This window comes from Austrofundulus limnaeus, unplaced genomic scaffold, assembly GCF_001266775.1.
Source record: "Austrofundulus limnaeus strain Quisiro unplaced genomic scaffold, Austrofundulus_limnaeus-1.0 Scaffold806, whole genome shotgun sequence".
NCBI classification, from domain to species: Eukaryota; Metazoa; Chordata; class Actinopteri; order Cyprinodontiformes; family Rivulidae; genus Austrofundulus; species Austrofundulus limnaeus.
In genome coordinates, this window is record NW_013953208.1 from 138,289 (window position 1) to 151,453 (window position 13,165).

Below are 13,165 nucleotides of genomic sequence, written 5' to 3' on the forward strand. Positions count from 1 at the left end.
GTAATTAAGTTACTACTACTACTTATCACAATAATGTTATTTCAGGTGATGTCAACAAATTATGGTTATACTTTGATAGAAAAGGAGGATCTATGAAAGGCTAAGCTTTCGTGGTGACARTAATTAGAGGAATATCAGTCCACTCTGGCTAATGATTTTACCCAGTTTGACAGGGTGAATGTGTATATTGCTTCTCCTGCAGACTGCTGTCATGCTGCCACTGAAGGAAAAAGATAAACCCATCATCCAGAAGCTGCTCTCAGCTGGCTGCTGTGCCCGCTGTGTCCTCAGGTTCTGCTGCCTGAGCAACCAGGCTGCTTACCGACAGCCATCACAGGTTGGACTCTCTGATTCTAAACACAAACGACCTTACAGATTGATTCAGAAATGTTTTTTCTGTCACGTAAAAAAAACCTTCTATGGCTGATTGTCTCTCGTCCTATGCAGGAGATACTAAAAGAACTTCAAGATTTTATTACAGAAAAGAAAAGCAGCAAAGTTCCAAATTCTTCTACTGCTGAAAACAACAAGTCCCACGATCTAACTGTGTCAGAAACACTTGGAGACCCACCCAGTAAAAAATCTAAACTGGAGCCAATTGAGACTGTTGCTGAGTCAGAAAAAAACACTGCTGCTGTGGTCAGACGGAGGACTGAGGAGTTGCATGTTTGTGTTGTGTGTTTGGGAATCCTTCAGGGACTATGTGAGGCTGAACAGGCAGTAAAGGTGTGTGTGCGTGCTGAAATTTACTCATTTTCTCTGACAAAAAATGTTAAATTATCAAAGTATCAGGTTGGACCTGTTTCTGATGTATTTCACAGATTGCAGAGGCAGTTAAAAAGAGAAACTATGAGTTTGACACACTGATATTGTCCGTCTCTCTGCCTKCCCAGCTCTATGTCCGTGAGGTGCGTTTGTTTGAAGGCTACTTTGCATCAGTTTCACACCCAAACAACACAGTTTCTCTCATGGTTAATGAGGAATTTTTGTCCTCCTGCAGCACTCCTGTTGGCTCCATGTGAAGGAAGAAGTGAGGTGAGAGAGCTTGTCGTACATGTTAAACATCAGTACCTTTAAAGTCAGACATCATGTTGAAATAATGCTTTTTACTTTCAGTGAGAAGAGTCTGGTGATCACCAGGGATGATGTCATCCAAGTGAAGGAGGCCTTCAAGTGGACCTTGCAGGGTTTGGTTGCAAAGGAGATTGGGGGCATTGCTGTGGTTAACAAAGTAAGTAAAATCAAATCACCTGTATTAACAATAGCTCATTTGGCTTTTTTTTTTACTTATTATGGATGCTTTATTGTGAAAACATGGATATTTTACCATCTGACAACAGTAAAATGTGTAAAACGAGCAGATTTATAAAAAGTAAATAAGAAGCATGTAGATGTCTTTTGCTACACTAGAAGGCCCTATGTCACTATGACGTTTTAGACAACTTATGCCCTTTTGTCTGCTTTAACTTGTAAGTTGTACAAGTTAGGTGTAAGTTGTAAGCATGTTGCCAGATTGATGACCAAACAATAATTTTGGACATGCTCAAAATTTTCAGCTTATGCCAACATGTTGCTGATAAGTGAGGCATAAATTACAGGTATGGTTCAGATAATTATAATTTATGCATCACGTTACAGGTAAGTTATTCATTTGTCATTCATAAGTAAATAAGATATAKGATATAAGTCCAACACCAGCAGGACTATTCTGAAGCAGCATGTAACATTTTTAAACCCCTGCTGCCATCAATTAAGGCTCATGTGAAAACCAGTTTAACTTTTTCATAACGATTACTGTGTATTATAATAATATAATAATCCACGTATGAGCAACRTTCATGTAACGTTTGAACAAATAACAGACCTGAAATGTGCGTAAAACTGATCAGCAACAGTTCTGCATATGGTGAAAATTTTAATCATATTCAAAATTCTGCGCTGGGATCTCGTTATGACAACGTATGTCAGKGCTATTCAACTAAATTGCTCTGAGGGCCACAGTTACTGTAGGCCAACTGCTCAGGGGCCGAACATCCAGCAATGAAAGGCATTATGTAAATAAACCAAGTATTACAAAGATCTGTTACCTTTTGAAATAGTTTATTTTGCTGTATTTAATCATAAATACAACATACAGAACCCTATAAAAGTGTTGATAATTTAACWGTATCAAAGTTAACACATTATGCCTCCTGTTTGACACAAATATTATTTTGACATCTCTGACTTGCCAAATTTTTAAACCAATTTTATTTTTACGTTCATAATTTTATATTCAACTGCTTGTAATTTTAACTGTCTTGAATGTTCATAAAAATGTTTTTTACCCGCTTGTAGCCAAGATTCTGACGTTTCTGTAGATACCAAACATGTATATGTTTAACTAAAAGACCTTAGAGTAATTAAAGTAGAAAACCGGGGGTTTGGGCTGAAGAGATGAATGAACCAATTGGCGGGCCGAACTTTGGTCACTCGCAGGCTGGATGTGGCCCACGGGCCGCCAGTTGAATAGCCCTGACGTATGTCCTCTTATATTAACGTGTTTGTAAGTTATCCTAAAATTATGCCCAACTTTGCTGCCGATGTTGTAGTTTTCTCCATCACGCTGTGCAGAAGTTCTATTCAGAAGTTCCATTAGTCTTGCACATATGTGCTGCAGAAGTCCAAACATGTTATAATAAGCTTGTATACATTATATTTAAGTTAAGGATGACATGGAGCTCACTATGTTTTCAGAGCTCGTTTGAGGTAGGAGTGGAGTTCACCCACCCAGAGACTGACTCTGACTGCCACTTTCTGTGAGTCCTTACCTTGTCATAAACACATATTTTACAAAACAATGTAATTTGTCACTCAACAAAAATTAAGAACCTAAGGCATAGCATTCCTTGAAGGTATGAATATCACCTACCGTCTTTTGTTTTGGGAAATTATGTAGTTTTGATGTTTTAATTGAAAATATGTGCAATATCTTGCACTGCAAAGAGTACGTGTTATGAATGACTCTCAGCTTATACCAGACCAGATGTTTAGTTTGGTTTTTGTAAAATTGTCTGAAGTACAGCTGATGTTGTGTTGGTTAATGTCAATTAACTGTGGCAGCCATCTTGAATTGAATTGAATCCAGAAGTTGTAGACATTAATCCACTTGTGACTTTCTGAGAGTTTCATTGAAATCTGTTCAATGGGTCATGAGATATTTTACTAACACACTGGAGCACAAAACACAGATAAGCAGAAATACATTATTCTCCACCTTTACCTTTAACGGTGGGCAATTAACAAAATCCTGAAACACCAACACTACAAATTGCCTACAGTAAAAAGGTGAGTCCAGTTCAATATCTAAGGAAGACCCTTAGTGAGTTTTACAGTCAAGCATTACTTTAAGTAGCTTGATTAGAGTTATTTTAAAATGTGATATTTAAAAGTGAACTTATGAGAAGTTGACAGATCCTGAGCTTGTTCTGTCTTTGCAGAGCTAAATCCTGCCCTGACTGCTTCAAACCCACCAAGAACAAACAGGTGAGGAGGCAGAAGGCCAAATCCTGATTTTCAATCAGGCGTAAGAAGTTCAGGTCACAGAAACATAGTAAAAACCATCAGCTAACTGCAACTGCAAAGACGTCAGATAAAGAAATCTTTCTTTTGGTTATTCTGATCACGATACGATATACAGTATATCACGATATTCAGCGAACAATATGATTTTCTGAAAGATTTTAGAGGGACAGAGTGATTTTGGTGACATTTTGGGACTGTTCCATAGACTTGGATTGAATTAATTGAACTGAAAACTGATTAAAAGCACCAACTACACAATACCTGGCTTTGATTGGACAGAGACCTAGTATCCAGCTGGACAAAATTAATCAAAGATGCAGTGAGAAAATTTATTTCCTTTAATTGAAACGGCGCAAACTGTAGCTTACAAGGCTAAAATAATATTTGGTTCCATCCAGGTAACTTTGGCCAATAAAGAGCAAATGTTCCTAGATCTTCAGGATTTGTTGTTCATGATGAAAGGAATTAACTCAGTTAAAGGGCACCTATTTGAGGGTCCTAGCACAAGTTAGGATCCATCTGTGGGCTATACAAAACATCTTCATTTGATTTAATTCACAAAAAGAATCTCAAATAATGAAATTTCACTTTTTCAGTCCTGCCTCTTCTTTAGCTCTCTCCAGCTCGTACTGAATGCGGCAGTTGCTATGGAAAACCCCCCTCCCAAACGTTTGTTTACGTTAACTCCGCCCCCCCAACATGGTAGAAGTTTCCAAAGTGAAATTATTTTCACAAACTACAGCTTTTTTTGGCAATATTGTTAGAACATTGTCATCAAAGATAAAAAATTAAATTAATCCTGGCATCTGTTTTCCATGGCTGCTGTAAAAACAGCACAACTATCGCCCGTGAAGAAGTGGGCGGAGCTTCACCTCGGGTTGCCTCATGAGGAGCAGGACTCTGGTTTAGTTTGCTAGGTGACTGTTATTGTGATGTCACAATAACGTGCTTTGAGAAAAACCATGTTTCCAGATACCTAAAAATACATGTAATTACAGCTAAAAAAAACAGCTGGGTGCATTTTTTGGTGTTCGTACTGCTTCTCTAAGCAGTAGAGACCCAAAAGTAAGTTTAAAAACATGAAAAAAGTGAGTTTTGCATAATAGGTGCCCTTTAAAGACTTGGAGGTAAATTATTTTGTTCCCATGTTACAGAGGAGGAACAGATTATTTTAAACAACTGAAATATTTGGTTCTTGTATCAGCAATAAAAAATTTTTAAATACATACAATCTGTTGGAAGACAGTGTTTGGTGACTGACTGATAAACAATGAGGCTAAAGAGAACATGAGAAAAGTTGGAAAAGGACTGATTCTCTTTGTGATTAAAAAAAAGGCCAGGTTTATTTATTTATTCATTTTAGAGTGTTTTTTTAACAGCAACTGATGATTAAACTGAAAGTTACAACCTTGACAAGTTTATGTGAGTCCTTTTACTGAGAAATTGATCAGAAGTGCTGTGAAAATGGTCGGATCTGCCTCTCTGGCTGCAGTGTGCCCTCCAGACACAGGGGGAACAGATTTTCACACAACTCCTCCTAAGCTCGAGGAGTTAGACGCATGCCTGCCTGCCTGCCTTCTGTAATGTGATGGCTGACTATATTCTGAAAAAATAGCACCCTGGACGAGACACTTCTATTTGGCTTAAAATACAGACATTGACTAGTAAGGGACTGTTCGTAACCTTACCTCAGAAGGCAGAGGGTTTCGATCTTTTCTCCTCAGATTCAGCTATTGGTGTATGAAGCTAATGTTTACTCACGATGTCCTGATGCATCTCAGTAATCCAGGTAGAAAAAATCTAAATGATCAGAGCTCTCTTTTCCACTTCCTCCATGTACAGGTTTGCAACAATAGGGGAAACTGGGGAGCCCATAGCACACCCATGTTTCTGCCTACAGTATTGCCCCCCATATGTGAAATAGGTTTATTCCAGGCACAGTTTCAGAAGTTGACACAGTTGGTCTGTGGAAAGAGTGGTTCTGCTGCTGAGAGTGGTGTCTGATTTTAATCTTACACAGACCACCTCCACCGCCTTATCAACAGGAACGCACGTAAAGAGTGATGCGACTTCAAAGGAGACCATAGTTTCATCCGTCTCCATGGTGACATCCCTCACCTTGTTCACAAAGTCCATGGTGTTCTGTATGTGATGTTATAAACTGCCAACTAATGGACCAAGTATAGACGTCAGATATTTAGAAACATTGKAAGTGACAGAGTTRATCATGCTAACAATAGGTCTTACYGGTACATCCTGTTTGTGAATTTTGGGTAAACCATACAGAATAGGAGTGGCCTCACCTTGGTACAGTGTGTGGTACAGAATGCGGTTAATAGTCTTGTCCTGCTCTAACCTTTTCAGGCACTCTATCAACTTCTTCTTGTATCTACTTCCTGGATCTCTTTTCAGTGGCTTGTATGTGGTCTTGTCACTAAGGAGTGTCATAACCTTCTCACGGTAGTCTTTCTAGTTCAGAATCACTGTGCACCTTCCTTTGTCTGCTGGGAGGTTGATGATGTTCCTGTCCTTGCTGAGGGTGGTGAGAGCGTCTCTCTCTTCTCTACTGATGTTGGCAGGTGGTGGTTTGGCATTGCTGAGACAGGCTGAAACATTGTTCCTAAGTTGTTCTGCTTCAAATACTGGGATTTTGTTGTTGCGAATGGCTGATTCTGTGGCTGTAATCATCTCAACCAGAGGAATTCTTCTTGGTGCGACCGCAAAGTTCAGTCCTCTGGACAGGATTTCRGTTTCTRGCTGGGTGAGTTCTCTGTCAGATAAATTCTTCACCCACTTCTCTGTCTCCCTGGCATTTGCTTGTGCTCCTGTGTGTTGTTCTACCTTCTGTGAGTTGTTGGAATTACGAAGGGACTGTCGAGTTACCAGTAAAGTGAACTTCTTTTGTTGTCAGGTCTTGGACTTGATATGCTGAGCTAAACCTGCCTTTTCTGTAAAATCCATAACCTGTTGGAATGTGGTCTGATCTAGATGTTTTGTTAATTCTTGTCGGATGTGTTCCTCTTTGGCTTCTATAGCTTCAATGGTAAAGTTGCTCTGTCTTACTCGTTCGTTCAAAAGCTGGGTCTGTGCCCTTTGTAGGATCTTACTTGCCCGTTGTCCACCAACAGATGATTTAAGTTGAAAGCTTCTAGGAAAGATGCCACTTTGTCTGCAACAAAGATTAAATCTCAGATGGTTTCTGTAGTCCGCCTTCTTTCTTGCTTTTTGCTCAAACTCTCGAACTAGTTTCATGCAATCCTGGCCAAAGTGGTTCAAAATGTCTTGATGCATCTCAGTAATCCAGGTAGAAAAAATCAAAAAGAAAAAATAAGTAGGTCCTCTGGATGGGTTCTTCTTTAGTGAAACGTTTCATCTCTCATCCAAGAGACTTCTTCAGTCTGATGAGTTTCAGGTGAACTCAGCCTTAAAAGCACTGCCTCCACATGGTGGACAAAGAGGTCAGTCACATGCAAAAGAGGGCCAATTGCTTAACAATAGGCTTGATTGGCTCTATTGTTCATAGAGGGTCATGTACACCATCACCTGACTTATTGGTTGAATGCTGTGGTTCTTATGCTATGTTCACACCGAACGCGTTTTGAGCGGCCAAAAAGCGCAAAACGTCTCTCGTTGGACGCACTATTTTCAGACAGAAGAACGCACTAGTGTTCAGACCAGAACAAGTAGCGGCAGTAGCGAGGTGTGGGAGGAGCGTGTCCTCAGCGGGTGAAATAAAGATAAAATAAAAGAAAATGGCTTTGATTTTTTTACTAAAAAGCAAGCGAACATTGCGCACAGCAGATAATTAACTCACCAGATGATTTAGAGGCGATTTGTTCAGTTAGTTTTGTCACTCCAGAAGCTGCCAGCTGACTGACCTTTTTTTTGTTCTGAGCAGCTGATCCACATCAGTGCTGACATATCCTGCCAGAAAATCCAACTGCACACGGTCGATTTCAGGTAAAGATTAGGGCTGCACCGATTAGTTGAAATAATCGATGACGATTATGTAAATTTGTCGTCGCAGATTTTTTATTATCGATTTGCTGTATTACATAACCACCACGTGAATGTTCATGCAATTCYATTTCGGTACCTAAATGCATCATTGCGACCGTATTGGCATAAGAATGGTGAGTTTTCCATGCTTGTCCTGAACGCAGCATCACAAGAGCGTAATGACGTCAGCAGCTGCTGCTTCAGTTCAGTCTGAAGTTTGAAAACAAGCCTCGCAGCTCCTGGAGTAAAATTTACCGAACAGACGCCTCTGAATTATCTGGTGGATTAATTATCTTGTGAACATGACGTTCGCTTGCTCAAAGTAAATAAAGTACTGGAAGAAATTCGTGTTTTAATATCGGCTGACAATCGGATGAAAACACAAATGTTAAATAAACTGATCTGCTATAGGAAATAAATGTCATACAACACCAGAATTCTGGATCTGAGTGAGGCTTATTTGTCACCGGACTGACAAGCCAAACCACAGTGAATGGAAAAACAGGAAGTCCCCGTTTAAATACAGTACACATTCTTCATTGCCTGAGTTCGCCCTCTGCTGGCCTACTGCTGAATCACAGGCATTCAGACAAAAAACCTCACACTTATGTTAACACAGCTTTTAATTATGTGTTGTTAATAATTCGGACATGTATCTACTCTATTTCAATTAACACATAATAGATCAAACATTATAAAARTATTATAATAAGAAACCCCTACTACTCTGGTGTTGTTTCTGAAATCAGTACTGATCTGTAATAACTATAAATTTCTTCAGTAGCACCACTTTCTTTATTTCATCCACCATTAAACAGAGAGCGGTGTTAGGTGGAGCCACGTTCCCCCATCAGACGGTTCCCCCAGCATCTCAAACAACAGAGGAGCTTCCCGACACACGTCTGACCTAAAGAGCACAAGCAGCCAACAAGTGTTGGATGTGTTTTGGATGTTCAAAACRTAGCTTAAATACCTTTTATTTATTTTAACTGCATCCTCTTTTGTTTATTTGATTTAAACTTATTTACCTTCATGGACCTCCATCACATAATGTTTCTAGTGGGGAAATGACATCAATAGAAACACGTGGAGCTGGATTTTAATTTGTGCAATAAGACAAAACAGTCTTGTTGTTTTCAACAGTTTTCACCTTAAAGAAATAAGTTACACAACTGATGTTACAATACAAAGAGTTGGATGTTGTCTTGATATTTGTTAAATTTTACATATTGACAAATATGTTAAATAAAAAATAAATAAATGTTTATTATGTGTTTATTATAGGTTTTCCAGAGAGTGACTTGAATTTTGAATGATTTAGTTCATTTGTTAGATTGTTAACATCTTGCACTATATTTCTTTTAGTTGAATTTTATATGCTTTGGTTGAGATTTTATGTTGATGTTAAATCTTTTAAGCTTTTTTTGTTAAAGAATTGACTCTAGAGTGCATGTTTTGTGTCCATGAAAAAACTATTACAGAAAATATTACAATATTAAAGAACTGTTGTTGTTAATTTGATGAAAACATTTTAAATATCCAGTGCACTCACATCAGAATAACTTCAGCGAAAAGCCCAGATTGCTGGCTTTCAGGCACTGTTTAAATTTTTCAGATTGCGCAATTATTCGAGAACTTACATTAAAAAAAAACAGTGTCAAATATGTGTTGGTCGACTGCTGTTGTGAATCTTAGCTGAAAATTTTCCCTTCAAGCAAAACGTATTACAAGCGCCCCCTTTTGGTAAATATTGCTGCCAACGCCCCCTGGCACCGTCTCAGCGGCCCCTAGGGGGCGGTACCACCCCCGCTGAGAAACACTTGACTCTGAAAATCTTCTTGATCTTTTTAGCTTCAAAAGTCTTCTTTACTTGAAATTCTTCTGTTCTTCTTTGCTTGAAAATCTTCTCCATCTTTTAGCTTCAAGAATCCTATTGGTCTTCTTTGCTTTGAAAGTCGTCTTAGACAATTTTCTTTGCCTGAAAATCTTCAGATCCTCTGAGCCTTCTTGACTTGGGTGCTGCACTGAGGAGTACGACCCAACTTCCTGTTAAGAGCTCTTATTTTTTATAGTTTAACTGCACCAGATGGAAAGGTACGGAGCCCGCCAGGGGTCAGTGGTGAAAAAATAAAAACAGCCGCCGGAAATCCGTGCGCACAGATTACTAAACTGAGCACACGTATTACTAAACTGTGCTCTCAGTTTTGCAGTCCGTGCGCACGGATTGGGTCTTAGATCTGTAGACAAGTTGGACGCATGGTATGAAGCTGCATCTGCAAGGTAAATTCAGTGGATCTGTTGTCATATATAAACTTAAGGCACTGTCGTGTTTTCATCAGCACACTTTTTAGCCACAGAATTTTCCTGAAAGTTTCATCAAAATCCAAGGTATTATTTATTTATTTTCATATTTTCCAAACAAATGATTCCTGAAACGGAGGTTAGCCTCCTCCGCCCTCCCGTCCCCCCTTTTGTTGTACAGGAAAGACAATAAACATCCGACAACAGCTGGAGAAGACCTCCGAGCGGTTTGCTATCGAGAAATGTCACCGTGTGGCGAGCTTCATCTGCAAAATGATGACCCGATGGGAGCTGTGGCTCCGCTCGAACTCTATTTGTTTCCAACTTTATTCCACTGTGGTGTAATAAACATTTTTGAAAGAGTAATAAACATTTCCTAAAAGTTTAACATAAATCTATTCAGTACTTTTGTGATATAACCCTGAGAAGGCAGCTGGCTAAATTTAGCCAAACTTCCCCGTTKTCAGGCAAACCGTAAACATTCGGCAACCAGTCCGAGCGGCTTCCTGTGATGATCCGATCGGAGCTGAAACAGCCTTTAGGAGACCCAGTACCAAAACTGCCTGATAGAGGGGCAAAAACTATACAACATACTCAAATTCCAACATTTTCTGTGCAGTACTTTGACTTTAGTGAACAAAAAACGCTCCTTAAGCACTTTCTGAGCTGATGAACTACTTCAGTTCCCACAACCACCGTTACCATCCAACCTCTCCAGATGTCCGTAATCTGTGCGCACGAATTGCAGAAACTGTGAGCACAGTTTAGTAATCCGTACGCTCAGTTTAGTAACCCGTGCTCACGTTTTAGTAGTCTGTGCCCACGGATTTCCAGCGGCCTTTTTTTTTTCTCCCACTGACCCCTGGTGGGTTCCGTAGAAAGTACCTAAAACTTCCTTGTATTATGCCCTTCTGATTTGCTTGTCACCCTTCAATGGTTACAACAGTTACATCTAGCTGCACTTTCCTTTCTCTTACACAATTTCTGCTTTTTCTCTACCAGCACACACACATCTGCTCATCTTACATCTCCTTTAATCTTTCCAAAACTGCGACTTTACTATTTAGACATTTTGATTAGTTATAAACATTCAAATGTTCAAGAATAACATTCAAAAGTAAATAATCATATAATATAATCACAGAAATCATCTCAATAATGAAGCATCCTATGAATCAAAAGTTTCAGGATACATATTGATTAGTAGATCCTGATTATACATTTTAACAGATGTTTTAATTATCTGAACTACTTATTAAGGAAGTCAATCAACTTAGAAGCTTCTTCCGCACCATCTTCACCCAAGCATTTCCAGTTTCTGCTTGGCCAACACAGGGCAAGTTCTCAGATCACTTGACAAGTGTTAAACCTCTTAACGAAAGGTCAGTTATGCTCTTAACCRGTTAGCGGGAACCGTGCCCATCACTGCTGTTTTTCATCATAGTTGTTTGATTTTWTTTTTTTTTTTTCAGATGAACTTATCTGACCTGTGTCCTATTTCTCTTCTGCAGTCTGTGTTCACTCGCATGGCTGTTGTTAAAGCTCTGGAAAAGATTTCTGATGCCAAGTTCCTGGAGTAAGCAACACTGAAACAAAACATTTTTAGAAAGCAGTATTTGAAATGCTTAGTATTAAGTTTTGCTTTCCTGTTCCAGATACTACCCTTGTCCTCCAACTCCTCCCAGCAGCAACTGCATCCTTCAGGATGTTCAGTGTCTCCATGTCTCTGTTTTTATTGCTGGTAAAACACACATTTAGAACATTTTTTGCATATTTTTCATACTAGAAGTCACCTGAACTAGCTCTCCTTTGAATGTTCAGGAAGATACAATAAGTTCTCCCGCAGTCTGCCTCAAACTCCCTGGCTGATCGATGGAGAGAGAAGAATGGAGTCTTCGGTGGAGGAGCTGATTGCAACGCCCATCCTGTCTACATTCAGAGCAGACGGTGAGCCTATGTTTAAACACACAGGCCCAACAGGTCCAAACGTAGAAGTCTTTCTTGAAAGATAAATCGTCTCATACTTCAAAATATAAACCAAGAAATAGATTTTCAGCAGGTTTAAATTAGGATAATGCAGAAAGAAAGTCATTTAATGATTTAGAAAACCTATCCCTATTATGTTTTGTTTCTGTTGCAGGGTGTCCGCTGGTCCTTAAAAAGCCTTAAATTCACTTATCTAAAATTAAGACCTTAAAAATTCTTAGATTTGTAAAAAAAAAATGTGCAAGTTGGTCTTAAATTTGTGATTCAAAGGTCTAAAATTTTGTCGGGCAAAAGCAACTAAAGTTTTCTGTCTCCCCCGGCCGTCTCTGCATTTCCTGTTGCGAAAAAAAAACTTATTTTGTTGTGGTACAGCTGTTTTCAACCAATAAAAAGAACCAGAGTCATAGTTTTAGCCAATCAGAGCAGAGCAGGGCGAGTCTTGCAGTCTGTGAGCAAAATCACAGCCACAGGTGAAGTAATCAAAGTAGCTCAGACCTTTTTTCCAAGGAGTACACCTCAACCCGCTACCAGAACCACCTGCCCCGCATGAAGGTGAAGTCATGTAATAAATTATTAACTGTCTTAAGTATTAAATGTATGTGTGTTTGAGTTCGCTGCAGCCGAGGAGATACCTGAACTGATTTACCGTTACTTCAGCCCATCTTCCAGAACTGAGCCCCGTCCTCCATCTCCATCTCCATCCGCTTGTCCATAGTCAGGTCGCGGAGGCAACAGGTCCAGGAGAGAAACCCAGACATCCCTCTCCTCAGCAACACTTTCCAGCTCGTCCTGGAAAGTGAGATTTTTGTCCCTGTAAACTGCCGGGAATTTAGCTAATTCACGGCAATTATCAGCAATTTACAGCTCCTCGTGTTCGCATTCTCCTGTGCTGAAAACGTAATGTAATGCACATAACTACTGTTCCCTGAAGGAAAGGAACGAGGTACAACAACATGTATGGGAACCCACGCCCCTGCATGTCCTGGCTGAAAGCCACCTCTAATCACGCCTTTAGGCAGGTGACGTGATGACGATAGATGTCAGCCTCCGCCTGCACATATATATACTGTCGCCATCACAGTCAGTCCTCAGTTCGGTAACTGCTCTTCACCGAGCCCAGCTGTGCAGCGGGGCCACCATGTGTTGTACCTCGTTCCTTTCCTTCAGGGAAGAGTAGTTATATGCATAACATTATGTTCCCTTACAGTCAATTCACTCGGTACAACAACATGTAATGTATGGGACATATATAAACGCCCCGCAGAGCAGCACCAAACTTGGGTCATATTAACATGCTAGTGCAGCAGTTCAGACC

The 13,165-nt window shown here is 39.7% G+C and overlaps 1 protein-coding gene across 5 annotated transcripts in view; it reads left to right on the forward strand.

Annotated features, from left to right (window-relative positions):
* Positions 1 to 202: 202 nt before the first annotated feature.
* pus10 (pseudouridine synthase 10) overlaps positions 203 to 13,165 on the forward strand; it is a gene marked incomplete at its 5' end in the record, with an annotated part of 49,783 nt that continues 36,820 nt past the window's right edge. For 3 of the 5 annotated variants that reach the window (XM_014028782.1, XM_014028781.1, XM_014028783.1), the window contains 10 exon segments: positions 203 to 337; positions 448 to 726; positions 822 to 908; positions 1,001 to 1,035; positions 1,117 to 1,231; positions 2,737 to 2,798; positions 3,480 to 3,525; positions 11,376 to 11,440; positions 11,520 to 11,605; positions 11,686 to 11,811. In XM_014028782.1, the coding sequence (XP_013884236.1) occupies positions 203 to 337; positions 448 to 726; positions 822 to 908; positions 1,001 to 1,035; positions 1,117 to 1,231; positions 2,737 to 2,798; positions 3,480 to 3,525; positions 11,376 to 11,440; positions 11,520 to 11,605; positions 11,686 to 11,811 (1,036 nt within the window). 5 annotated transcript variants of the gene reach the window in all.